Below are 27355 nucleotides of genomic sequence, written 5' to 3' on the forward strand. Positions count from 1 at the left end.
GCACCCAATCAGCGCGCTTCGCCTCGCCACGCCACGCCCCCGCCGCGCGCGGAAAAGGCGGGGCCCGGGCGCGGGCGCATGCGCGCTGCGGGCGCTGGTGCGGGACTGCTGGGCGCCGACAGCCGCCCACCGGCCGGAGACGCCGGGGCTAGCGAGGGGCGAGTTGCGTTCGCTGCAGGTGTCGGGCCCGGCAGGTGAGGCGGGCGGCGCGGGACTCGGGGCTCCTCTGGGAGGGAGAGGCTGGGAGCAGGGATCTTGCGTTAAGAGGCCTGGGGATGGGGTAGCTCCGGGCAGGACCGAAGGCTGGGTGGGGGGCGAGGAGCAGAGACCCTGATTTTAAAAGGCGAGGCTATGTGGCAAGGAGTCGAGTTGGAGGGGCGACCCTGGGAACGCTTGTCGGCACCGGAGGCGCGGGGCAGGCAGCTCCTTGGGCCCCGCTGCCCCTGGACTCAGGGGCGGAGAGAGTCGCTCTGAGGGTGAAGGAGGCTCTCGCGCCCCGGGAGAGTTACGGGTTCGGGGCCCCTGTCCTCACTTGAAGTCGGAGCCGCCTGGAATACCCGCAGGCGGTGCACACAACCGGGCCTGCACAGCGGGAGAGCCCACAAACCGCAAAGAAGCACCCGGACAACAGTCCCCGCGTCCAGTAACAGATCATTAAGGCAGCGCGTGTCTGTGAGAAGGGGGCGTGAGGTGGAGGGGCGGCGGGGTCAGGAGGCTGCAGACCTCTCCCCAGTGCTCCCCAGCCCACCCACCCCACCCCCGACCCCCGGGTCCATCACCAAGCCTGGTCTTTTGTCTTAGGTGGTGGCCACAGCAAGCCGCCGGGTCCCTGCACAGAAGAGCCCTGGGCTGCGGGCACCCTGCCTCCCGACGGAAAATGGCTGGGGAAATCACCGAGACCGGGGACCTTTATTCTCCCTACGTGAGTTTGACGCCTCGAACCGTCTTTGTCCACAGTTGGGCTCCAGTCGCCTCTGGTCCTCGCTGGGGGGAAGCTGGATGCAGTGGCGGCCTTGCTGAGGGTTTGTGCTGGTCTCAGATGTTTATCGGAGCGCGGGCAAGGTGGAAAGGTGGACAGCACCCTGCAGTGGCTGCTCTGGGCTCTTTTTACGTCCTGGAATGGGCCCCAGCCCAGAGCCTGGGCATTCCTCAAAAGAAGCTCCCTGGTGCCCTGTTGGGGATTCTCTTTCCGCTCCGAGGTCGCAGCGATGTTGGCTTTTGCTCGCATGGTTCTGTAGGAAGCCACCACGTTAGCCTGTGTATGATGTGCCTTGGGGCTTCCTGGGTGCAGAGACTGGCTTTCGGAAGGATGGTGATCGTCAGCTGTTGGCTCTGGGTTTTGCCGGCCTCAGCAGCGTGTGGCTTGCCGGGTCTTCAGCTGAGCTCTCGATTGCACAACTTTTATAGTCTTGTCTGGTGCAAGAGGCCGCAGAAGCAGGCTGGAACTTCCACAGGGTGAGCATTTGGTGGGGTGTGCTGTGAGAGCAATTGCCTGAAGGCTCACCGTCTTGGGCCTGTGTTCTGCCCCCCAAATGCTCATTTTATCTTGGCTGGGTCATGAGAGGCTGGTCATGGGCCTCTAGCCCAGAGCCCAGAGGTGCAGGCCTGGGTCATCAAATGATGGGTTCTCACTGATTACAATGTATCCCAGAGAAAACCACACTGCATTAAGGGAACAAGCCAGCGAGAAGCCTCTTTCTGGAATTTAAACACTGCCGCTTCCATCAAGTTGGGTCTTGGAACTCTGGGCGACCCCTCTGTGTCAGGCCAGAGCTTTGCCCCGTGGGATTCAGTCTCAGAAACCCACAGGGGCAGTTCTACCCTGTCCTATGGGGTCGCTGTGAGTTGGCAGCAGTGACTTGAAAGCGATGTGTTTGGTCGTTAGTTTTCATTTGTCAGAGGTGCCACGGGGTAGATTCAAACCCTGAACGTTGCCGTCAGCAGCTGCATATGTGTGTTCAGTTTCTGCTGACTTCAGAGACTCTAGAGGGGGAGGAGGGGGCGTGTCCGGGATGAGGAAGCATTTCTGAAAAGCAAGGCTGGAAAAACAGTCTCTCACACTCCGGTGTCCTGAGGGGCTGTGCCGTCAGGCACAAGGTGATTCCTTCCCTTCTCTAAGTCATCCCAGATCCTTCTCGAACGTCACAGTGGGGCCAGCAGTCTGGGATTAGGTACGCCTTCTTTGTGCCAAAGCCACTGAGCTGCCCAGAAAGTCCCCGTAGTTCCTACCTCTTGTGACAACATCTATAAACTCAGAGATGAGGAAAGGCATCCTTTCTCCAACTGGGTTTTGGGAAGGACAAAAGTGCTGGGCCCTGGGTGTTGGCGCCTCATGGTCCCACCGGAAACGGGGTGGTGAGGCCTGGCAGCTCCACGCCCCACATTGCATGTCCTTGCTGTTTGAAGCCGACTCAGCATCGGCCGCAGACAAGGACTGGTGTCCCCGTCTCCTCTGATGAAGAGAGGTGTAGGGTAAAGGGGGACAGTGTTGGGGACAAGTTGGCAGTGGGCTGGGTTTAGAGGAGAGAGGATGTATTCCCGAAATCTCCTGAACCCCACCAGCCTGGGAAGGGGCCTTGGAGGCATGGTGGTTAGAGCGCTCGACCGGTCACCAAAAGGTGTGTGGGTCAAGCCCCCCAGCCACAGGGAGGAAGAAAGAAGAGCAGTCTGCCTCCGTAAAGACTGACAGCCTCAGAAACTCTAAGGAGCAGTTCTACTCCATCCCGAAGGGTCCCCAGGCAGCATGCTCTCGCTGGGGCTTTGCAGCCCTGGGAGCATGATTCTTGGTCCCACCGGAAGCAGGGGTGGGGCTAGGTCATCTGCCTCCTGTGCTGAGCCCCAGGGCAGTCGGAGCTGCCCTCCCCACAGGTGCTGCCGCTCAGCCATTCCCGGCCCTGCAGGCCCGGCTCTGCACTGGACGGGCAGCACCTACTCTGAGTCTTCCTTCCTGAGTCTGCACCAGCCCCAAACCTGGCCATTGCCAAGGCAGAGCCGCCCCCAAGCTGGCTGTTGCCCCATCCTGCAGTGGTCTTTCCCGGCAGGGCTGGGGGTGGCGAGCGGCGGAGATCCCACGGTCCTTTGGCTTCTGCTGGGATTCCACCGCCCTGTTTAACGCCAGACAAGGCTCACGGGAGGCTCAGAGTACAAAGCCTCGCAGAGACAGGATGGACAAGGAGTGCGCCCCGACCTCGGGCACGCAGGCCCGTCTCTCCCCACTGACAGAGAGAAGTGGCCCAAACCAGAAAGAGAAGATGCGACGAGACCTACGGCAATGGCAAGGTCGGCTGCTGGGAGCAGTGCCTCTGGCTGATCCTCACCGACAAGCGTGGCTGCTGCTTCCCGGGCCCGGGGCCCAGGGGCTGCCCCCGCCACTCTCCTGCTGGTTGTTTCCCTGGTCAACGGCCAGGGCGGAAGCCAGGGGCAGACAAGGTGCCCACCACTGTGGGAGAGGCCGCGGGGCTGGAGGTGAGGCAGAGGGAACTGGCCTGATGAGTACTCCTTGCTACAGGTGGAGAGGGGGAAGGGTCTAGGTTGCAGAGGGAGCAGCCACCGCCACAGCCCGTGTGGGAGCGGTGGTCACTGAGCCAGTGACAGCTCACAGCGACCCCAGTGTGTCAGAGCACGGCCCCTCTGGGCTTTCAGTGTGTGCTTTTCATCAGAGGTAGGTCACCGGGCCTTTTCTCCAAGGCTCCCAGGGTGGGCACGAACCTTCACCCTTGAACTTGGCAGCACTGTGGAAACGCATTGCCCTGAGTCAGTCATGACCTGTAGCTATCCTGGAGGACAGGGGACTGCTCCCATGTAGTGTCTCCAAGTTGCAGAAGCCAGCGGACAACGCCTCTCCCCCTCAGGGCGGCTGGTGGGTTGGAACCACCGTGCTTTCAGGTGGCAGCTGAGCCCTTAGCCGCGGAGACACCAGGACCCCTCCCTCGGGCCTGGGTTACTGTCTATCGGGCCTACCATGAAACTTGGTTCCGAAGCTTTCTGCTAACCACTTTGAGGCTGGCCCCACAGAACTGTCATGTCACCCCAGGAAAGGCAGGTTCTAATCTTTCTTCCTTCCCCGCGGCTCCCTCTGACCTCCCTTGGCCCCCCTGCCACTCCCGGCCTGCCTGCTCTTGGTGGCCAGTGCTCTCTGGTGGCCTTGGCTGAGCATAAAGGGACAGGAGGGGGAAAGCTGCGGGGCAGTGTAGACGGCCCCACGCAGGGGGCAGAGTTCCGGCTGTGGAGCTACAGGGCAGCAACAGAGCCAGGCTGCTGTGCTCTGCCATCCCACCCCCACCCTGTGCCCAGCCCGGTCCCGAAGGAGCGCCTCCCTGGGGTTCCGAAGGGTTCATGTTTGCTCCAGTTTATTCAAGGTGTCTCTTTGGGGTGGGCTGCTCTTACCCCATCTCTCTGAGGTTCAGGGAGAAGGGCGGGCAGCTGTATCCCCCAAACACACAGGGACATCTGACCATGTCTGGTGGCCTTTTAGATGGTCAGAACTGTGGGGTCGGGGCGCTCCTGGCAGCTAGTGGGGAGAGGCCAGCCACCCTCTCCCCTCCCCGTGTTGGGCCAGGCTGTCTTCTGGAGAAACGGAACCAGCAGCAGTCGTCTGCGTGAGAAAGCGTTGCTCTATATCAACAAGTAATCTTGTATTACGAAGGCAGCCCAGCCCAGTCCAGCTTAAGTCCATGGGTCCGATGCTAGCCAGAGCCCTGGTCCCTGCAGGCAGTGATGCGGGAAGGCCAAGAGCGAGAAGCAGAGCGATCCCAGGCCCGTGAGTGCGGAGTCACCTGGATCCAGAGTTGGTGCAAACAGGGCAGGATGCCAACAGCTCTCAGGGCAGGCAGACCACATGGGGCCACCCATGGAGGCGAGCAGAGTCCCAGCGAGCAGGAAGGCCAGGGCACAGAGAGAGAAAGGAGGGGGTCCCAGCAGCTCTTATACAAAGGCCATACATACCCCTCAGGAGGCACCATCAGGCTGTGAGCTGATTGACAGGCTGGACTCCACCCCTCCACGTGTGTAGCCGACAGACTCTGACAGCCACAGCCCCCACATAGGACATCCTGGGCCACAGCACCACCAACCCACACCTCCTGGGGATCCTCCCATTGACACCCCACACCCACACGCTGCTTGAGTTAGGCAGGTGCCGCCTGCACTCCTGCAGTTCCCCAGGTACATCTGCCCACGTCCTTCTCCCAGCCATCCTCAGAGCTGGCACCAGTGCCACTTCCCACCAGGAAGGCAGGCCTCCATCCCTTCCTACGTGGTGCTGCTTATAAGCAACAAGCAGGCCCCGTGATGCCCTAGAGCACACACGCACACGCCCCCACTGTCTCCCCAGCCTCTCTGCCTGCCCGCTCCTCCGAGGCTTACTGTGCACCCACCACCTCCCTCGGAGTCCTGGACATTCCTGTCTCCATCCCACTCTAGGGCTTTGAACCTGGGCGCCTCCCTGCCCTGGTATGGGGGCAGGGGGCGGCTCCTCATCCCATAGGGGTCCTGGCTTCTTCCCTAGCAGGCCTTCCTGAGGTTGGCACTCTGGGATCTGCCCCATCATTCTGCATCCCAGCACCCTGGTGGCCGTCTCTGCAGCCAGAGTGCTGGCTTGTCTCTTCCTGTCTCTCTCCTCTGACAGTGTACTCTGTGGGGTCAGGGCCTGGTCTGTTCACTAGAATGTAGCCCCGCGGGGTCAGAGCCTGCTGGTCAGTCTTCTCCCCTTGCATCCCTTGCCCGCCCATGGACACAGTGACCGTTGCATAAGTGAGTTACTGAGCAGTCCCTTCACATGGCCAGTCACCTGGCGCTTGTTCCAGCACGTGGACACTTGTGCTCAAAGCGCAGAGATAAGTCACAGCAAACGTGAAGCTCTAGGTGAGAGACCTTCACAGACACTGCTGAAGAGCTGGCGCGGGGGCTCTGGGAAGACCAGGGACTGTGGGCCCGGCAGCCTGCAAGATGCCTCAGGTTCAGCACAATAAGCAAACCCCACCAGCCGCTCCGAGGGAGACAGAAGAGGTATGTGTCTGCTCCCCTGAGAAGTTTCAGCCTCAAACCCACAGGGGGTTCTGCCCTGCACTGTGGGGTCAGGATGAGTCAGCGAGTGAGGGATGGGCTGTAACATATGCAGTAACGACATGGAAACGTCCCAAATGCCGGCGCATGGACACTGGTACCGATAAGAGCTCACGACACACAGATTAACCCCTCGGGGACAGTAATGGGAGTAATGATACCATGAGGGTAGGGAAAACGGGGGGAGGAAAGGGGGAACCAATCACAATGGTTGCACTAACACACACACACATCCCACCAGGGGGACGAACAACAGAAAAGTGGGCAAAGGGAGACAGCAGACGGTATAAGATATGAAAATAATAATAATTGATAATTTTTCAAGGGGTCACACGGTGAGAGGGTGGTGGAGGGAGGGGGAAAAGAGGAACTGGTACCATAGGCTCAAGTAGAGAGAAGATGTTTTGAAATGATGATGGCAACATACGTAACGATGCACTCGATACAACTGATGTTTGAATTGTGATAAGAGCTGTAAGAAGCCCCAATAAGATGAGTTATTTTTAAAAAGAAAGAGCCCTGGATATTGTGACAATGAGTGAGGGAGGGAGAACTCCCTGTTGGTGGACCAGTGGCTGATGCCCATGGACTTGCCCACCCAGCCGTGCACCCTCCCCAGCCCCGCGGCGCTCCATGACCCCTGCCCCCCTCAGAGTGACTTTCATGAGTAAGGCCCTGAGCCAGGACCCTGGAGCAAGGGCTGGATTCAGACAAGTTATAACCGCTCTGCGATTTGTCGGCTGACGAAACGGGGCAGGCGGTGTCTAAATCTGGGCTGAGCGGTCAGGGAGCACCCTGATCAGCTGAGGGCGCCGTGCTAGGCAAAGGCCAGGCGGAGGAGAGCCTGGGGCCTGGTCATGGGCCAGGACAAATACAGGGGCAGGCGGGGCCTGAGAGGTGTTGGTGCTTCAGAGATTGGGGGAGCTGGGCTCAGGAGGTCTCTAGAAGGGGGGCACGGAGCCTGGACATCCCTGCCCACTGCCCAGTCCCTCCTTGCTCCCTCCCACGGTCCCCCAAAGGGTAGTGCAGGATGCTGCGGCACCAGGCGGCATTTCGTGCTGTTGTGCTGGGGTCGCTGGGGGTCAGTGCCATCTCACAGCACCTGAAGACGACAACCGCTCCGGTCTTCTTAGACTGGGCGGGGGGTCAGGGAACTGCTGGAGTCTGGGAGAAGGGGCCCCGTTGGTGTACCACAAATTCAACACCTGGTCGGGGAGTGGGGGGGCGGTGCAGAGGGGGAATGTGAAACTCGAGACAGGTGCGTCTCTGAGAATGGGGAGGTGGGCATGTGAGCCGGGGCGGCGTCCCCAGCACTGGGGCGCTGTGCTTCTGTTATGAGTGGTCAGAAACAGATGAGTAGGCAGGCGGTGAGCTCCCCGTTTTTGACAGTCGCGAAACGGACCCTTAGAAATGTACTGTGCTACCACGGCCAGCCAGGAGCAAACAAACACACACACACACACACACACACACACACACAAACCAGGACTCGGCGCCATTGCGGTTGGCCAAGAAGGGGTTCATTGGTGATGGCCTGGGGAGCTGCCTTAAAGCCCATTCCGACCCAGCAGCCCCCCTTCGAGGCGAGGGCTGAGGGAGCCGGCGGGGGAAGAACCTGAAGGCATGGAAACCTGGGGCCAGTGAGCCCGTGTGGTTCCATGTAGGACAGTGATCCTCCACTTCCTCATGCCACGGCCCTTTCACACAGCTCCCCATGTGGTGGGGACCCCCAGCCGTAACATTCTTTGCACTGCTACTTCATCACTGTCATTGTGCGACTGTTAGGAACCGTCATGTCAATATCTGACAGGCAGGATGTCTTTTCATTATTACAAATTGAACACAACTAAAGCACAGTGATGAATCACAAAAGCCATATGTGATCATATATTGTGAAATATCTATTTCTAATGACAAATGAAATTTTGTCTTGATGTACGGTGTCGCATGGGTATCAGTCTTAACCTAACAACCGTAAACGACATCGCTGCATTTTGCGACAGTCTGCGTATAAAACGCCAAAGTCAATGCAAAGGCTGAGATAGCTGCTCTCTCACCAGAGCAGCGTCTCTGCATGTGGGTGACCCGCCTGGAGATGGACAGAGGAGCCGAGTCTCGGTTCCTGAGACCATCAGAAATACGTGTTTTCCCATGGTCTTAGGCGGCCCCAGTGAAAGGGTCGTTTGACCCTCAAAGGGGTCGGGGGTTGGGAACCAGTGCTATAGGCTGAGCAGACTGCCCCATGGAGCTCCCAGGACAGCCACCCTGTGGGAGCAGCCACCTCGTCCTCCTCCCAGGGGGTGGCCGGGGGGTTTGAACCACCTACCTTTCTGGTTGGCAGCTGAGCGCTTAACCCCCGTGCCACCAGGGCCCCATTGTGGAGGAGGTCATTGCAGAAGGAAGACAGGCGGGCGGGCGGAGGGCGCAGGCACAGGGATGGGGGCTTTGAACAGGAAGGAGCGCGAGGGTGGGTGGCTCGGGGAGCTTCTGTCAGGTGACCTCAGGAGCAGAGGGTGGCCGGGGTCACGGGTTTGGGAGCCACACGCTGCAGTTTGGGGGAAGCCCGGGGGAAGGGAGTGAAGACACCTGATGCGGTCAGGCCCAGCTGAAGGCAGCGGGACTGGGGGGAAGGGGAGGAGGAAGACCACCTGACTGTGCAGGGGGTGGGGGGAATGCCCAGGATGCCAGCACCGGGTCCGGGTGGGTGCTCACAGGGCTGGAAATCCCCTGAGGACCCAGGAGGTGCTGAGGGAGAGGAAGGAAAAGGGGGCGTGGCATGCGCTGAGCTAGATCAGCAGGCATGGCTGGAGGCTGCAGTCCCAGCTCTGTCCGGACTCACAGCCACCCCACGGACAAGCGAGGGCACCACCCCCTATCCTGAGATTGTCACCCTCCAGCTGGCCGCCGTGTGTGAGTCACTGCTGCAGCCAAGGTGTCAGTCCAGCAGGTCGGAGGGGCTTCTCAAGCCCCCCCCCCCGCCCCGTCCTCCAGCGTGTCCCTGAGACACAGTCTCACCCTCTTCCCTTCTGGGGAGCGTTCTGGCTGCGCTTGTCCGAGACAGACTTGCTTGTTTTTCCGGGCGGTCCTCTGTGTGGCCGGTGCCCGTGGGCAGCACCATCATCAAATGCATCCGCTCTGCAGTCTTCCTGACTCCTGGCCCAGCTTTGACGGTGCCATGGCCTGGGTTGGGCACCCCTTAGTCCTCGACGTGACATCTTTGCTCCTGGATGCTCTGAAGAGGCCCTTCTGCAACAGATGTGCCCGGTGCAATCACAGCCACCCTCTGGGGCAGAGCAGAACTGCCCCCTAAGAGTCCCCAGGCTGCGGTCCATGGGAACAGGCCACCAGGACTTTCCTCCTCCCAAGGCCTGGGTGGGTGGGAACCGCCAACTGTTTCAGACCACAGTGGCGCGCTTAACCACAGCGCCACCCGTCTTTCTATAAGAGAACTGCAGGCCTCTCCCCACACCGAATGCTTATAGCCAGCCGCCTTGTTCCTAGTGGCAGAAACGGGGAAGCAGCCCCAGAGCCCCTCACTGATAAATGGGTATAAAAATGTGGTAGATCCGAAACCTGGACTATTACTCGGCTGTTTTTAAATGGAGGAGCCCTGGTGGCGTAGAGGGTTACAAGGTAGGTTGCTAAGCACAAGGTCAGCAGTTCAAAACCACCAGCTGCTCCTCTGGAGAAAGATGAGGCTCTACTCCCGGAAACCTTTAGTCTCGGAAACCCATCGGGGCAACTGCACTCTCTCGGTCTTGTTGGGTCAACATGAATCGGAATCAACTCGGCAGTGAGTTTGGTTTGGTTTTCAGAGTGGCCCCGGTGCCCTAGCTGGTACACGTTAGGCTGCTCACTGCAAGTCAGCAGTTCAAACCCATCAGCTGCTAAGAGGGTGAAAGAGGAGGCTTTCTGCTCCCAGAAGGAGTCCCAGTCTCAGAAACCGCAGGGGCAGTTCTGCCCTGTCCTGCAGGGTACAGATGAGTCAGAATGGACTTAGTGGCAGTGAGAGAGATTTTTTAAAAGGGAATAAAGTATGTACCCTGTGGATGAACCTTAAAAAAAAAAAGTTACCCCGAGTGAAAGGGGCCAGGGGCTGTAGGGGCCCCTTTCTGTGAGCTGAGCAGAATGAGGAACGAACCCCTCGGCCATGGCAGGCGCAGTGTCACGGGGAGCCAGGAAGAGGGATGGCCACTGATGGACCCCGCAGCTCTTCTGAGAGAGCAGCCACGGTCACAGGGCCCGGTGGTCTCACTTTACAAAGCCCCAAGTTTGTAGTGGCAAGGTCAGCACCCCTAGGGTCAGGGCGGCAGGACATTTCCCCGAGTCCTGTCCCTTGCACGAGGCACCCTGCAGAGGGTGCCCAGCCCACAGGAAGCCGGGTGAGGCCAAGCAGCGCTCACCCACCTGACGGGGCATGGGGATGGTGGTGGTGGCTGAGACCTTGTGTCAAGAGGCTGTAGACCAAGCCTGGGGTGGGAGAGTGGCCCAAGGGTTGCCAGGGGGCTCTCCAGCATCCACCTTCCCAGCCTGCCTCCTGCCCAGCTGTCCTCCCGACCTCGGGTTGTCCGTCCCGAGAGCTGCCAGGGTCCGTGAGGGGGAACTCACTGACAGTGGCTTGTGTTGGTTCCAGGTTGGGCTGGTGTACATGTTCAACCTCATCGTGGGTACGGGCGCCCTCACCATGCCCAAGGCCTTCGCCACCGCCGGGTGGCTCGTCAGCCTGGTCCTGCTGATCTTCCTGGGTTTCATGAGGTAAGGCCGGCTGGGCGGGGATGGAGAGCCAGTCCTCAACTCGGTCACCTGCAGGGCGATGGTGGTGGGGGCAGGTACAAAGGTCCTGGGCGTCTGGAGCTGACCGAGCAGTCACACAGTGCGGGTGGGCATGGTGAGCCTGCTCTCTGGAATGTCACATGGTGCTGCTCCTTGGGTTTCCTTCCGGGTAGACTCACCTGCCCTGCGGCATGCCTCACCCATGTCCCTGACGGGTCCCTGTTCCCAGAAAGGCTCCCCATCAGAGAACCCAACCATATTCAAGGGGAGACGGGGGTGGCGGGCTAGAGGGTCAAATTTGGTTAAGCTAGTTCACCAAGTAAGTGATGTACACACACACACACAGGCACACACACGCACATGCATGCACGCACACAGACCTTAGCCTCACTGGGCCACATTGTCCCTGATGACAGGGGGCAGTGACATCCCAAGCCTGTAGGGGCTCCCGCCCCAGGGGGGCTGGTGATTCTCGGGACGGCTCCCCCAGGAGGAGACGCTATGATGCTACTTAGGACTCTTCTCTCAGGGACTTGGCTTCAGGTCTCAGGTCATCTAGCCCAGGTCCACCTGAGCCCACTGTGGCGAGCACTGTGCCTTCTGAACGCCACCCAGCCCCCAGGGGCTCCACTTCCGCCACTGCTGCAGGCCCGTGATTAGGGCTGGCCGGGGCCCGGAGACTGTCAGAGGCAGACTTGCAGCAAGGCCATTCCTCCTCATCTGTCAGTGGCTGGACGTTCCATTGAAACCTGCCTGCCGTGGGTGACCCTGCTGGTGTCTGAAAGGCTGGGGCTTCAAGCCCCGCCCCCTGCCCTGCCTCCTGGGAAATCCGGGACCCCACCCGGGCAGTGTAGCCGCCGCACAGGGGCACTGTGCATCGGCATCACCTAGGGGACAGCAGGTGCAGTTGGAGCCTCCTCTAAAAGACCTTCAGCCCCGTCAGCCATGTGACTAGGAAACGCACGGGACAGGCAGGGGCCCCATCTAACTCGGCCCCTGTGTGTGTGAGCAAGGTCAGGGAGGGCTTTGTGGCCATGGGAGTCTTTTTATTCCCTAATTAAGATCGATTTTACTTTGTCTTTGGAAAAGCAGAGGACGCCCCACACCCTGCCACAGTCACTCGGGTGAGGTAATGAGCAACCTTCCTGGAGGGGCCCAGGCGGACCCTCAGAGCCACTGTCCCCTCCGCTCCCCACCCAAGGAGTTGGGCCCGCCAAGGTCGAAGCGGGAAAGTCACAGGTTGGGCGCCGAGGGTTGCCAGCCTTCCAGAAGAGGGAGCTGAATCCCCCCCCACCCCGTGCCCTTACGTCACATTAGTAGGAAGGTGGCCTCCCTGCTCTTCCGAGAACAGGCGTCCCCACGGTCCCTTGGACGTCGACTCCAGAGCCAGCCTCCTGGGTCCCTAAGAGTACAGAGGAGGTGTTTTCCATTCCTACCCAACGTCCCGGCAATCCCTGGCCCAGCCAGCCGAGATGTGAGCTGGCTGTGATGGCGGCCAGCGAGCAAGGGAGGGGGCCAGGGCTCCCCTGCTGGCGTCTGTACTTGGGAGTGGGCTTCGTCCACTGGGACAAGGAGCAGGAGGTGCCCTCTGAGCCTGCTGGCAGCTGGGGGCTGCATGGAGACCCAGCCCCCTCTGTCTCCTACAGTGCCCGCTCCCCCTGCCCACCACCTCCGCCCCAAAGAAGCCCCTCTCATCTGGGGGCTGAGTCTCCCCCGGTCTACTTCTACCCAGACTCGCAATGCCCCCTTGAGGGTCTCCCTCCCACCAGCTGTGCCGAGCCGCTCTGCCCCCCAGCAGCTCCAGAAGCCGAGCTCTGATCTAGGCGGGTGTGCACAGCAGGTGCCAAGCCTGTAAGAAGAGCCAGCTCTCAAAAGCAAGAACGGGGGTCCTAGTGGTCAGCGGGGGCCTTAAGATGGCCTTGCCTTTGTTTCTGCTCCCCCCTGGCGGCCCCTGACCTTTGACACCTGGCCCCTCAGCTTCGTGACCACGACCTTTGTGGTGGAAGCCATGGCCGCAGCCAACGCCCAGCTCCGCTGGAAGAGGATGGAAAACTACAAGGTCAGTGCCACTCCCTTGCTCCCCGCTGAGCCCCCAGCATGGCCACTTGCAGGGGGTGTTGTTCACACTGTCCTGTGCACCCCTCATCGGGGCTAAAAAACTATCAACCAGAATCCCGGGCATGGGGATCCTCTGACCCTTTGCCGCCCCCAGCCGGGCAGGTGCAGCCTCTGCTGTTCCAGGCCCCTATGGCCCCCCACCCCCACCCCCCACCCCAGGCGGCTGGGTCATTCCTTCACAGCCAGGACCTGAGCGTGTCTGTCACCTTCCAGCCTGGCACGAGGAGGCAGGGGGAGCCCTGCTGGCTCTGAGGTTAAGCGCTCAGTGGCTGACCAAATGGTTGGGCATTGGGACTACCCAGCAGCCCCACAGGCGAAAGTCCTGGCCGTCCACTCCCTGGAGAGGATGCTCAGAAGACACTGTAGAGCTGTGGCCTGGCCGCTCCGGCCTTTTCACTAGGCTCATCTACTACCCCCTCCCCTCCCCGCTGCCCCCCAGGAGGAGGACGAGGACGACTCCTCCACCACCTCTGACAGCGACGCCCTCGCCCAGGACAGCTATGAGCGGGCCGAGCGCCGGCCCATCTTGTCTGTGCGTAAGTCTGAGCCCCGGCGGGCGGGCCTGCTGCTGCATTTGACCCCCTGGGTTCCCAGTCTTCTCAGAGAAGGCCCTGGGGGACCCCTCGCCCCCTCCCAGCACACATACACCCAAGAGAACTCTGGCACTTTCAGCCTGGGGGCTGGCTTCTAGATGCCACTGCCTGTCTGCTCACTGGCCCTTGCCTCCGGGCCTGGTGACCTTCCCTCTGGCCTTGGGGGGCCCCCCTGGAAGTCAGAGTTGATAAGGAGCGGCAGCCAGGTGTACATGGGTTGCGGGGAGGGGGTGAATGACACAGCTCTGACTTCTAGTCTCTCCGCACACACCCTGCCTTTGCCCTGGCCTCCCAGATCCTGTCCAGGCCCTTCCTCTGCCCCCACCCCGGTTTCCTTGAAGCAGGCTCTGTCTGCAGTGGGTGAGACACATGGGGTTTCATCATCATGGGAACGCCCCTGAGCTTTCCCATGCACAACCCCTTCCTCTGCCTTGTCCTTTGCCTCCACAGAGCGGAGAGGATCTTCGAGCCTCTTTGAAATCACGGACCGGGTAGAGCTGGGACAGATGGCTTCCATGTTCTTCAATAAAGGTACCCGCCGGCTGCTGCGGCCCGTTCCCGCACGCATGTCACTCCTCACCCGGGCAGCACAGCCCCTCGGCCCCTAGGGGCAGGGCATGCCCCCATCTAAGCAGCCACTCTCTTCAGACACCTGTACTGCCCCTACTGGAAAGGGACCCCCTGGTCCGGGCAAGCCTCGCTGAATTTCACCCCGCAGATAACTGCGTTCTTAAACGAGTAGGCGCTGTGTGGCCCCCTGCGTTGAACACACTATTGGTTCCCTTTGTGTTCCCGGGCCACGCGAGGCTCGTGCCCACATGCCCAGGCGCCTTCGCCGTGTGCCACACACAGCAGGCCACCGTCTAGTGGCAGTGTCCTGTTCCCGTGCAATGGCAAACCCAGCCCACTGCCCCATGGTCGCTTCCGACTCCTACTGTTTCCAGGGCTGTCAATCTGTCCGGGAGCAGCCAGCCTCGTTTCTCACCACCCTAGTGGCTGGTGGCTTTGAACCAACACCCCTGCCTGTCAGCAGCCCATGGCTTACCTGGCAGGACCACCAGGACCCCTTGTGACTCTTCATTGCCACCTGCACTTTACTGTGGGGTCTGATGCAGTTCAGGAGCCCTGGTGGCCCAGTGGTTACCCTTTAGCTGCTCAAAGCAAGGTCAGCAGTTCAAAACCACGAGCCGCTCCTTAGGAGAAAGATGAGGCTTTCTGCTCCCAGAAAGACTTAGTGTTGGAAACCCACAGGGGCAGTTCTGCCCTGCCCTATTGGGTCGCTGTGAATCCAAATTGACTTGACAGCTGTAAGTTTAGAGGGTTTTTTTTCAGTCAAACTATTCATTGGTAGTGAGTTTGAGTTTTTGTTTATAGAGGTGATCTAGAATCAAGACCAGCCTCTGTTTACTGGGAACAAAGATACTGAGTCTGCGGCCCCTCAGCAGCTTTCCAACCCAGGATGCCCATGGTCACTGAATGGCTTCTGTCCCACCCTGCAGCTCCCCTCTGTCTGGGTGCGGGCTGTACTGGCTGCTGCCTGACCAGCACCTTCCCGGCGGTGGCCAGCAGAGGGAGCTAGGAGCCCACAGGCAGCTTGCTCCAGCCTGAGACTGCAAGAACCAAGTTGGACTTGTGTTTTGCTGCCCCCTTTTCCTGCTCTTGGCGACAACCTGAGAAGATCCCAGGTCCGGAGTCAGGTTTTTCATGCCCAGACGTGTCCATTCCCCCTCCATGAAAGGTCAGAGACATGCTCTGTAAACCTCTCCCCCGGCTGTGTCAGCACGGAAGATTCCAGACCCTCTGTTAAAGCCCCTCTTGGCTGCAGCCCGTCTCCTGCCGAGATTTGCCTCTCCACCCCAGAAAGAGCAGGCCCAAGTCTTCAGTGTAACAAGGCCCCAAAGGGGTTCTGGTATACCAGGGGGCTGCAGAAAGTTCAAGTTCATGGAGATGGAGAATTAAAGATTCCCCCATTTGGGAAACCCCTGCAATGGTCTGTGAGCCTGTAGATTCCGATGAAGCACGTCGGGGCGGGGCCTGCATGAACTTGTGCGTGCCTGCATCGCAAAGAGGGGCATCTCTTTTTTTTACCTGAACGTGGCGCGTACCCCGGAACCAGGAGGTGGGGAGGGAGCCCAGGCACTGGAATCTTCCCCACTGTGCTGCTTCACAGGCGTGATACGCAATTTCTCCTTGGTGGTGTGAGTCAGCCGTCTGTCTGTCTATCTGTCGGAGGCCCCCTGAATGAGAGTGAGCTCATCAGGGAACGGCAGTGCTCTGCTGGCCAAGTGGCTCATGCATTGAGCTGCCAATCACAGTCAGTGATTCAAACCCACTAGCTAGACAGACAGAGGCTGCCAGCACCTGTGAAGCTCTGAGGCTTCAGACCCCGCACAGGACAGTTCTGCCCATCCTCTAGAGTCGCTGGGGGTCAGGATGCACCCAATGGCAGGGAGTTTGTTTTTACCGGGGGCGGTGTGTCTGAGTTCATGGAGCCAGGCTGGTTCGTGTAGCTACTCGCTGCGGCCTGCGTATTTCCTGTGTTCCACTTCTGTCACCGTGCACCGTGCAGGCCAGGGGGGGGTGGCACCCACACCTGCCCTGCCCCCTCCGTACGCAGGCTCCTTGCACGTCCGAGCAGATGCGTGTGCCCTAAGGTTGCCCTGGTTTCCTTTGGCGCCCAGGCCCAAGTGTCTGCTCTTCTTGTTGTTCCCTTGCCTGGGCTAGATGATCCGTGGGGCACTGCCGTCCATGGCCAGCTCGGGCCCCAGGAGTGACCAGTAGAGCGGCTGCCCAGGGTCTCAGGGCCCTGATCCCTCGCCAGGCTTATCTTCCGAGGCACCCCTGAAGAGCTGGTACTGTCCAGGGCCCGAGCCCCCTTTACCAGGGGATGAACACATTGGGCGGACCCTTTAGGGAAGGCTCCTCTGTCAGCCTGTGGGTCTCCGCCAGTCGCGGTGGGAGTGTTTGTGTCGTGGCAGGAGGTTTCCCAGCACCCCCAACCCCAGCCGTGACCATCAGAAGGTGTCCCCGATGGGGGTGGAAGTCAGCCGGTTGACAGCCCCAGCTCTTCACCCTCCCCGACGCACAGGAGGTCAGCGTCACCTTCAGGAGGGCCACGTCCCTCTGCCAGCAGTTTGCTGGTTCCCCCGGGGTCCAGCCCCGAGCCTCGTATCAGCAGGGCCAGGCCAGGTCAGCTCTGTTCTCAGGCCGGTCCCTGAGCCTCCCTTGAGTGTCTAGTCATGAGACGTATCGATCGGGGCGTCCACGGCAGGTTATAAGCAGAGCTGATGCTGGAGTGTCTACAGGCAGGTGAGGGGAGGCGGGGACAAGGCAGCCTGCGCTTAACGGGCAGCCTGAGCACAGGCTTCCTCTGGAGCCCAGGCGTGAGTGACAGGCAGACTGACAGGCAGCCTCCAGGGACCCCTGCCTCTGTGACTGACACGAGGCCCTCCCCTACCACTTGGAAACTCACGGGCCCCAGTCTTCTCCCCCTATGCTCAGAGTGGAGCCGACCTGACAGCCCAGACGTTAACACGTCCTGGGCTTTCCTGCCAGGGACCTGGAGGCTCTGGGATACGGGTGAGGGGAAGCTGTCACTTCATTGTTCTCTCTGTCCCCGGAGGAGCCAGCAGCTCAAGAGCAGGGAGCGGCTGTCTGTCTGGACGGGAGTTTAGGGCGGGCTGTCTGAGCCCCCACTCCCAAGGGGGAGGCCCTCAAAGCTCCCCAAGATAGAGACCCTGGAGCCCCCCCACCCAAAGTGGAGGCCCTCAGCTGGGGGCCTGGTGCTCACCTGGGTGAGGTGCTGTACCAGGGGGCTTTGCGGTGGACTATGCAGCACCAGGGATGACCGTGTGGGCCTGCGCTGGGAACCAGGTGTCTGGGGCCCTGGGGCCCACCCCCAGGACAGTGACAGTGGCCTCTGCAGAGGTGCTGTAGCACCTGCCAGGCCCGTGTCCTCCTGCCCAGGCTCTGGCTCTCATCTCCTGCAGGCCTGGCCTCCCCTGTCCCGACCAGTAGACGCTTGTCAGGGGCCTTGATTGCTGGCTGCTCTGGGGGCTCAGGAGGGCTCTGGGTGCCAGTTCAGAGACCTCTTCCCCCTCCTCCCCTTCCTCCTCCCATTGTCTTTCTCCTACTTCCCTTCCCCCTGCTGCCCTCCTGCTCCTCTCTCCCTTCTTCTTTCTCCTCCCTCCTCTCTTCTCCCTCCCCCTCCTTTCCTCCCTCTTCTTGCTCTTTCTCCTACCTTCCTCCCCTTCCTCCTCCCTCCCCCTCTTCCTTCTCTACCTTTTTCCTCCTGCTCGTCCTCCTTCCCCACCCCCAGCTTCCTGTGCTGGAAGGGGGTGGACACCCCCCCATGCACACCGGTGCCTGGTCCTTGGGATGGGAGGTGCCCGTGGCCCCTCTCCAGGGGAGGCACAGCAGCTGTGTCTCCTGCCAGCATCCCCCTTACCCTTCTGTGCACTGGAGCTGGGCTCCCAGCTGGTCGGTTTCTTGGTCCTGCACGAAGTCGGCAGCACTGAGAACCAAGAGCTTCGAGGGGACAGGGAACGGGCACCCTCTCCACCACCTGACCAGTCACCATGTTTCTTCCAGTGGGCGTCAACCTATTCTATTTCTGCATCATCGTGTACCTGTACGGGGACCTGGCCATCTATGCTGCCGCCGTACCCCTCTCCCTCATGCAGGTGACCTGGTGAGTGTCATCCCGCCCCACCCATCCCGCCAGAGACCAGTCCCCAGGCCAGCAGCCCAGACACTTCCTCAGTGCCCACCGACACCAAGACCCTCATCCGCACAGACCTCAGGCAGGCCTAACGTAAGGCAAGGGAGGACAGGGCCGCGGCCACGCTGCCAGCAAGGAGGGTGACTGGATCACCACCAAGGACAAGGGCCAGGTACAGCCCAGTGGGAAAATCAGAGTCCTGCCACTGAGGCTGCGGGAGGACACCAGAGGGCCGCCGTGAACCTGCCCCTCCCTCGTGCAGCGTCTCAGGCAATGACTCCTGCGGCCTGGAGACAGACAGCAGGCACAACGACACGGACCCATGCTGGGGGCCCATCCGCCGCGTGGACGCCTACCGCATCTACTTGGTGAGTGAGCCGGCCGCCCGGTGCGATAACCCTTCCCTTCTGGTCTGCCGGAGCCCTGCCCTTGGAGAGCAGGGTCCCCACACACCGCCTCCGACCTCGGCGCTCAGGTGACCTCTCGGGAAGAGATGCGGCACCAAGTCACCCTCCAGTGTCCCTGCTCGGCATCACCGGTGATCTGGATGGGGCGTTTTCTTAGCCAAGAATGGCAGGCCTCAACTCCAGCAGATGCTGGCAGAGAGCACCCCAACTGTCGGCAGGCCCTCCCAGCAGACAGGACAAAGCTGAATCTCTGGGCCTGGGCCGGGAGAGCCGGAGCTGAAGGCCACGCTGGCCAGCTCTCGGGGAACAGACTCACCACCGGGCCATCCCTTATCTGCCTGTTTGGTGGGTGGGGCTCAGTGCCACCCTGACTTTCACAGTGTCTGTGCATATTCTCCGATTCCCTTAGTCCCCCCGGCCCTGACTGACACATATTTAGGCGTGTTAGAGGACATACCGCACGGCATGCGGCCACTTAGCAAATTGGGCAGGGGGGCGGGGGCCAGAAGAGAGGCCGGCGGGGGCAGAGCTGGGCTTAACTGGGCCTCTTCTGGCAGAGGTTTGGGCAGCTGGGCCAGCTGTGCTCTTTGAATCTGGATGCATTAACCCGGACGGTCCTCCGAGCAGGCACGTTTCTTTGCTTCCCAGTCCTGCCCCCAGACCGACGGAGGAGCTGGGGTGGGCGGGAGGTCTGGGCCCCCGAGGGGCTCGAATTCCTCTGCCATTCCCGATGTGTCAGGGGTTCAGCCGGCTGTGGGACCAGGACCTTGGTTTGCGGGCAGAGCCTGAGGATCCAGCAAGGGCCCTTGTGCACCTGCTGCTGCTGTCCGTGGAGGGGGTGGTGCTGCAGTGCGGGCACAGCAGGGCTGCTCCATCGGGTGTCAGAACTATGGCCTTCGCCAGGCCTTTCTTCCACGGCGCCTCCGGGTGGGTTCCAGCTACCAGCAGTCCTCTCAGAGTCGGGCACTTCACCGTCTGTCACAGGCCTGGAGGGAATTTGGTAACAAGCTAATTGCCTGGCACGTGGCCCCAGCTGTGAGGTAGATGGGCAGCCATAGAGCTGAGACGGAGTTAGCACGGCAGAGGCCTGTTGACTTCTCCACTACGCCCACGTGTCATGTTAGCACGGACGGTGGTGCAGTGGTCCTGAGCTGGGCTGCTCACCGAAAGGCCGGTGGTTCGAGCTCACCAACCGCCCTGCAGAAGGAGGTTAGGGCAGCTGACTGCCACGGGGGCCACCGCCTCAGCGCTGGGGGCCGGTTCTGCTATCTCGTGGGGTCACTGTGAATCAGAATCAACTCGGTGGTGGTGAGCAATTGGAGGGATAAGGACCCATGTGGGTCTCTGACTGTGTGGACCCCACCCCAATTGTGGGCATGTACAGGGTGCCAGGACAGCAGCAGGGCCCGCAGGTGGGTCACCCTTCCCGGGCCCTCCTGCAGATAGGTACTGAGCTGGAGGATCGGCCGCAGCCGTTCATGCGCCTGGAAGATGATTTAGTGGCTATATTTTGCCTTATTAAATTGTTGCTTTGCTTATCCCATAAACTTCCCTGTGTCCCAATAACTCACAAATCCTCAGACCAAACCGAAGGAAGCCTCCTGGGAGACAGGCTAAATGAACTGCTCTGCTGTCTCCCGGATATTACACGTATTACTCAAGAAGCCCACTGTCACCCGCGCCTGCCACGGCTACAGGGGGAAGGGCTGCCCCTCCACACAGAGCCTGCCCTCGCCAACTGCCCTCGCCTGACAGATACTTGCTCTGGGGAAGGCTCCCTCCTGCCCACCGACGTCGGTGGATTGGAAACCAATGCACAATTACTGGGTGTGCACCACTTTCACAGCCTTGGGCGCAGTTCCCGGGGACCGGGGTGAACCTGATCTACCGTCTACTATTAACCAAGAGGCTGGCAGTTCGAGTCCACCCACAGGCGCCTCAGAAGCAAGGCCCGGCGGTGGACTTCTGTAAGGCGGTCGCCATTGATGAACACACATGTCAGGTGTCAAACATACTCAAGGGCAGCTGGCTTGGTGTGGGACCCAAAGCCAGGACTCCTGCAGAGCAGTGGCCCCCACCTCCCCAACCCATTGGGTGGCCCTGGTCGCCCTACAGGCCTCCCGCTCTCAGGTGCTGGGATCGGCCAAGTGGCAGGAGGGAGGGGTTGGCAAAGGTGGGGTCTCCTTCCTCCCTCCTGAGCACTCGGGGACAAGAAGGGGCAGCATCTCACCTCTCCAAGCCTGGCTTGCAGGGCTCCCTGGTAACAAACAGTCTGGGGTCCCGGGCCCAGCAAGTGGCCCCTGGTGGTATGAGGATGGTCCCCTTCCCCTGTCCCTCCCTGCCCCGCCATTCCCATCCCCAGAGGCTCCCGGCGTGCGGCCTGCCTTTGTGGCCAGCCAGACTTCACCCAAAGTGCTGCAGGAGGAAGCAGGCCATTGGGGGGGGGGTGCTCAGAGCCCCTTCCTAGTGAGGGACACGCCTGCCTCGCTGGCATCTCTAAAGGCCCGGTCATTGCTGTCCCAGGGCGGCGTGACCTGGGCACGAAGATGCAGGCTTCTCGTCAGTCTGAACTTTACTGAGGTCCCTCGGTGTCTTCCAGGGCTGCTGCTGAGTGAGACAGACACTGCAGAATGAGGATACCGGGGGTGGGGGAGAGGGGGCAGGTCAGCATGGCCACGCACAGGAAATGCCCTGCCCCGCCACCAGCCCCCAGTCTCCTCCCAAAGCCCCCACCACCTCAGCTGCATCTGTGCTCCCCGAGCAACTGACATGAGTCAGACTCCCCGCCTGCTGCGAGCTGGGGGCCAGGAGGCTGGCGGCCCATGAGTCACTTGGGTGCCCGCAGCCAGAGCCAGCTGGCATCTGCGCGCTTGGAGCCAACGTCGGGGGTCTGCTTTCAGCAGCCAGGCGTCCAGTCCCAGGCCTCCCCGCCCCGTCCAGCTCCTTTGAAGCAGCAGCCGGGAGGTGCTGGGCGCCCTGGCTCCCTCGAAAGCTCACCTTGCCTCCGGCTGCGATATCTTGAGAGAGGACTCTGCACTGAGTGGCCCTGACTTGGCCTCAGAACAAAGAGCTGAGCATTTACTCGGCTCTCCATCCCCAGGGGGTGGGGGTGGGGGGACTGGATAAGAAATTGGACCCTTCCAGTGTTCAGGAGGCCCCAGGGACTCCCAGCCCCCTCTGGTGCCCTGCCACTTGTTCCCCGGCCCGGCCTTGCTGCCCCTTCCTGACCTCGAGTGTCTGAGGGAAGCCCCAGGCGTAGGGGTGGGGGTGGGGGAGCTCCTCAGTGCCTAGAACCTGCGCCGCTCCAGGTGGACAGAGGCTCTTGGGTCACAGGAGGCTCAGCAGGCCTGGCCATGCCCAGCGGGGCGCACAGATGGTAGAGCAGAGCTTTTCCTGGCCAGAGCCCCGGCCGCTAATGTCCGTGTGGCACGGGGGCCCTCGTTGGCCAAGCTGGCGCAGGACAAGGTCACCCCAGTTTGGCACCTGCCTTGAATGCAGAAGCTGTGAGAACAGCCTCGGGGGCCCAGGGGGCCCCCAAGAGAGGCCCTGCTCTCCCCAGGGGGAGGACCTCCTCCCACACTCCCCTGTGCAGGCCCCTCTAAAGAGTAGGGGGCATACTGTGGGGTCGGCCTTCCTTCCTTCCTAGAACCCAGGATCAGGCTGAAGTTGGGGGTCAAGTTCACCTGGGCAGGGGGCCCTTCTAGCTCGTTGCCTCTCTGCAGTCTCCTCCCGTCCAGTTCTGCCTCAGCACCACCCCAAGTGCCTCTGCCCCTGCGAACTCGGCTCCACCACAGTCCCTTCTGTAAAGCCTTGGGGGGGCCTCCCCCCATCTCAGGCCTGCTGAGTCCCCTTGTAGGGTAGCCCCCACTGCTGAGGACAAGTCTGAAGGGGGGGCGGGCTACAGAGTGGTGGTGACACAGCCCCTGGGTGTTGTCTGCCTGATGCCCTGTGTATGCACGGCCTGCCCGTCCACGTGCCTGCCCTGCTGCTCCCCCGGCCATCCCTTGCTCTTAAGTGACAAGCTGGGCTTGTGCTGAATGGAGTGCCTGTCCTAAGAATGTGCCCTCCCCGCTTCATTCTCTGTCTGTTCATCCAGCTCCCGCCTCCAGGCCGGAGCATCTGCCAAGAAGTGGGTCTTCACTGCCATCCTTTGTATCTTGATTTCTTGATTCTCACCCATTCCGGGCAGGAGGTGCCTCTGGGTAGGAGGTGCCTCTGGGTCTTTGGGATCTGTGTGGGAGGGGGCAGGGACCCTCGGTGGTGGCAAATGTCAGGAGCAACCAGGATTTCAGGGGCGTTGGGGGCTCTCGCTGCCACAGAGGGGCACAGTGCCAGGCAGGAGGCCTTGTGGGACTTTGCCCCGCTCCAGTCCTGGGGGCTCCAGAGCAGGCCGTTGGCTTTCAGCTGTGTTCTGGATCCTCTTGTTGGCAGGAAGGGCCCTGCTGAGAGGCTGGGCTGCAGATTGACCTCACCTGCCCTCAAACACCAGAAGCCACGTCTGGTGGGGCCCAGGGGGGCGGTTCGTGTCCCAGGACACAGGGTGACCCTTGGGCTGAGTCGCCGAGCCTGTGCCCTCCCCACACACAGGGGCTTGTGCGGGTACACGCACTGCCCGGAGGGGAGCTGGCTGGCGTGTAGCACGCACCCCAACTAAAGGCGCCAGCACGCGGCTGGAGCGAGTGACTTTAAAGGATTAGCTTGTCGGCTGCTTTGTCGAGGAAATCAATAACACGGGAACAAGCTGCCGGTTTTGCTCCCATCAGTCTGGTGTTTTCCCCCCGGAGCTGTCGACGAAAACCTGCTTGGTTTGGGGGTTTGCCCTCCTGGCACGGCACAGGGTGCCCAGTGCCCGCTGAGGAGCCCCGGCTGCCCAGCATGACCTCCCAAGCCCCTTCTTGAGGAGACCTGGGTAGACAGCCCTGTTTCCACTCTCCCTCCACCCCACGCGGGGCGTGGGGCCCACGCTGCCCCCTCCAGCTCCACGGGAGCAGCCGGTTTCTGTCTAAGGCAGTTCTCAGGGATGTGGGTGTTGTCGGCCGGCAGCAGGCCTGCCATCCATCATGCCCCATGCTTTGCCTCTGTGATGGCCCGTAGCTGGCAGGCGTGCCTGCTCAGAGGACAGTGCTGGGCTCCTACTGCCCCGTCTCTGTGCCCAAAGCAGAAAGAGTCAGGGGAGCAGAGAGAGGTCTCTCTGGGCAGTCCCACCTCCATCCCGAGAAGCCTTGGAAGGCAAGGGGGTCTTGGGACCCCACCTCGCTCTGCCCAGGGTCGGGAACCCCTGAGCTGGGTAGACTCCGGAGATAGCTGAGTGACAAGCTCTCTTCCCCTTGTTAGAATGCACCCCTCTTTCTCTGCCTCTGTCTCCACTGCCTGGGGAGAGTAGTAAGTTCACCTTGTAAATGCCACCTGCCCAGAGCCAGCTGGACACCCCACCCAGGGACCAAAGTGACACGGGAAGGGGGACTTTGGGTGCCGTACCCTGTCATGCCCCACCCCCCCGCCGCAGTATCCTCCAGAAGAGCCTTGAGATGGCAATCCAGATAGCTGAAACAAGCTGGGGAAGGGGGGGGCAGCACTGGGAGACTATGGCCATGCTCTCAGTAAGCTCCGCCTGCAGCCTCTCTGAGCGCCTCCTCCCCTGAGTGCGTTTGCAGTGTGAGCCTTGGAGGGCGAAGCGTTTCTAAGTGGGGCTCTGAGAAGAGAAATAGGACAAGGCCCCGCCCACAATGCCCGGGGGAAGCAGGCAGAGGCGAGGGGTCGGGTGGGCTTCCTAGGCAGCTGACCTAACACAGTCGGGGTCGGGTTGGCCTCCAGAGACGGTCCAGCACTGCCCCTCTGCTCACGCAAGGCGCCGGCCGATTTAGCTGGGGAGCGTCCAAATGGGGCTCTGCAGGGCACGTTCCTCCCGCTGGGGACCTTCTGCACCGAGCTTTTTCTGGCCCAGTGCGTGCACATTGCCCACTGGTCCCCGGCAGACCCCGAGCGGGAGGCCACAGCCCCTGTACTGGGTGAGTGGGACTCAAACCCGGCGCTGCTGGCTCCCCAAGGCTGGCGCTGGCCACGGTGCCCCCAGCCTCACCCCAGACTGGCATTTCAAACCACCCTCTCCTCCACTTCCTAACCGCCCACTTCTGAGCCAGGAATGAAAAACGACCCCACTTGCGCCCACGCGGAACACCGCCGGGGAAAAGCCCTCCAGCGCCCCTCTGCTCTGCACACGAGGGCACTGAAGGCCCCCAACCAGTCAGTGCCCCTGGTTGCTCATTCCAGATCCCCTCCCCGCCCCCGTCAAGTCAGTGCGGCTCATGGCGACCCTCTAGGACAGGGTAGAACTGACTGCCCCTCTGGGTTTCCGAGGCCGTAACTCTTAGGGTATGGAAGGCCTCGTCTTTCTCCCGCAGGGTGGCTGGTGGTGCCAAGCCGCCGACCTTGCCCTTCACAGCCCAAGGCATAACCAGACGCCAGCACCTGGGCCTCATCTCGAAGAAGCCTCACTCAGAAGAAAAGGGAGTCCAAGTAACCCCCCGTCGCTGCCCTGCTCAGCTGTCCTCGGGCCTTTCTCTCCTGGCTCAGCTGGCCTTACCCGCCTGGCTGGGGGCAGTGCCCCTCGCTCGCTTGCTCTGGCCTCCTTTAAGGCGGTGCCTGTGGGCAGAGACTCCCCCGGGGGGGACGGGTATGTTCCAGGCAGTGTCTGCCTGGCTGCTTGCTGCCCGAGGCTCCACCTCTGTAATGTGTGTTCTGGGCAGAACCCGACAGTCCTCAAGCAGGCCCCAGGGCCCTCACAGTCGCTGTTTCATTAAGTAAATGGGACGCCCAGGTTCTTGGGCACGGCCCCTCCTGGCATCGCTGCCCTCAGGCGGGAGAGAAGTACCCCGTGTACAGAGAGGACCCATGGGCTGTCCCAAGGATAAAGAAGGAGCTGAGCACCCCTAAGGGTGTAAGTCCTGCAGGAGGCCCAGGCCCATCTGCAGAGCTGGGCCGCTCTCGGGCTTCCAAATCAGGGCATCTGGTTAATTAGCATGAGCCTGGGGTAGGGAGGCTTCAGGTGCAGAGCCCGGTGCTGCAGAGGGCGCTGCTGAGTCCGCCTCCTCCAGGTGAGGCCCCACCCACCGCAGAGCAGTGGAGGACAAACCAGCCATACTCAGAAACCCTTCCCAAGAACCAGGCCCATTCTGCTCTGTGCCTGGGCATCACTGTGCCACGGGCAGGGGTCATTGACTGGATGTAATGACCTGCCTAGCCTCATTGGGCAGGTGAGCCTGGTCTCCAGGGAGATGGCTCAGCTGTTGACCACCTCACCCCCGCCCCAGATCTGGGGAAGCTCCTCCACCGTGGCTCTCAGAGTTTGGGGATGGCCAGGGTCCGTCCCCAGGAAGAGCTAGTGTAGGGGAGGCTCCAAGCCCCTTACCTGCAGGCTGATCTCTGCCCACTGTCCTCTCACCTGGCCACTGGGCCCGTTGCCAGCCCCGTGGCCCAGGTACAGGGGCCCAGGCCTCCCTGCTGGGGCTCGGGGGCCAAGGGACCGCTGCATGCTGGGTGCCTGTTCTGGGCAAGGGGCCAATTAGCCACAGGTCGCAGTCTGGCCTAACTAGCAGCATATTGCTTCGCAGGCCTCAGGCCCTTGGACAGCAGAGAGGAACCAAGCTGCTCCAGAACCTCAGAGCAGGGGCCAACAGGTGCCCCCCACTTCCCTAGCGGCTGCTGTGCTTGGCTTGTGCTTCAGCCTCCCGAGAAGGCGCCAGGTGTGGGGGGGCAGCCCCCTCCGTCCAGCTCCGAGGGAGGCAGCAGGGGGCGGTTTGTGTGCCTTCTTGTCCCCAACTTGACAGTGCTCGTTAATCAGCCTGGTGACAAGAGCCCGTTCCCTCCTTCCCCACCTCCAAGGTTACCTACCCCATGTCTGCCGGGAAGAGGAAGAATCCTGCCTACCTGCCTGCCACTCAGGCCTGGCTATTTCCAGGGTGGACGTCAGCAGGGAGGGTGGAGCTAACTGCCGGCTCCCTTGTCCTGGCACCTGACTCCCTTGCCTGCCCTCCAGCCAGCACTCCAGCACCCTCCTCCCACCCTCTCTGCAAAGGCGGGTGGGGGTTGGGATTGTGGGATGGGTCAGGGAGGACGCTGGGGCCTCCGAGTGGTCCCCTGGCCCCTCTCCTTGAGCGCTACACACACAGGCAGCAGGGGCTGCAGCCTCTGCCTCCCGGGGCATCCTGGGTGGATGGTGGGGAGGGCGTGTCTCCAGCAACCCAAGGGAGCCAGTTACGGAAGCTCCGTGTCACTGTCACTGAGTGTAACAGCCCTGTCATTTCTCAAGCCTGGTCGGGAGTACAGGGTCTTGCCGGGGTGTCTGCGGGCAGAGGAGCTGGGTGTTGGTCCAGACACCCCTCACCCCTCTCACTTAGAAGTGCCGCCTCCCATCCACCTGTGCCCCACGGCCTTCTTAGGACCTGTGAGGACAGATAAGAGCTCTGTCATCAGTCCCTGGGCCACATGGCCCCTCAGACAGGCCCCCATTTCTCATGTCTCATGTCTATGTGTGGCCGTGGTCTGGTCCGGTCTAGGCCTTAGGCAGTGTATCTATCGCAGCGTGCCCTGTCGCCCAGCATGAAGGCACGGGGCAGAGGGGAGCAGGGTGAACCTCGCTGCAGAGGCTCCCGTGGCTAGAGCAGAAGCTGGGATGGGGACCG

At 61.3% G+C, this 27355-nt stretch overlaps 1 protein-coding gene across 1 annotated transcript in view; it reads left to right on the forward strand.

Annotated features, from left to right (window-relative positions):
• The first annotated feature begins 72 nt into the window (after window positions 1-72).
• The window catches only part of SLC38A12 (solute carrier family 38 member 12), a 50389-nt gene continuing 23106 nt past the window's right edge, over window positions 73-27355 (forward strand). Inside the window, exons 1-8 of the mRNA XM_075562181.1 lie at window positions 73-194; window positions 802-922; window positions 10697-10818; window positions 12814-12895; window positions 13394-13490; window positions 13998-14078; window positions 18138-18237; window positions 18530-18635. Of these exons, the coding sequence (XP_075418296.1) occupies window positions 79-194; window positions 802-922; window positions 10697-10818; window positions 12814-12895; window positions 13394-13490; window positions 13998-14078; window positions 18138-18237; window positions 18530-18635 (825 nt within the window). The 5' untranslated portion in view covers window positions 73-78. The remainder of the gene's footprint in view (window positions 195-801; window positions 923-10696; window positions 10819-12813; window positions 12896-13393; window positions 13491-13997; window positions 14079-18137; window positions 18238-18529; window positions 18636-27355) is intronic.

The sequence above is a fragment of the Tenrec ecaudatus genome, chromosome 10 (assembly GCF_050624435.1).
Source record: "Tenrec ecaudatus isolate mTenEca1 chromosome 10, mTenEca1.hap1, whole genome shotgun sequence".
Taxonomy (NCBI): domain Eukaryota; kingdom Metazoa; phylum Chordata; class Mammalia; order Afrosoricida; family Tenrecidae; genus Tenrec; species Tenrec ecaudatus.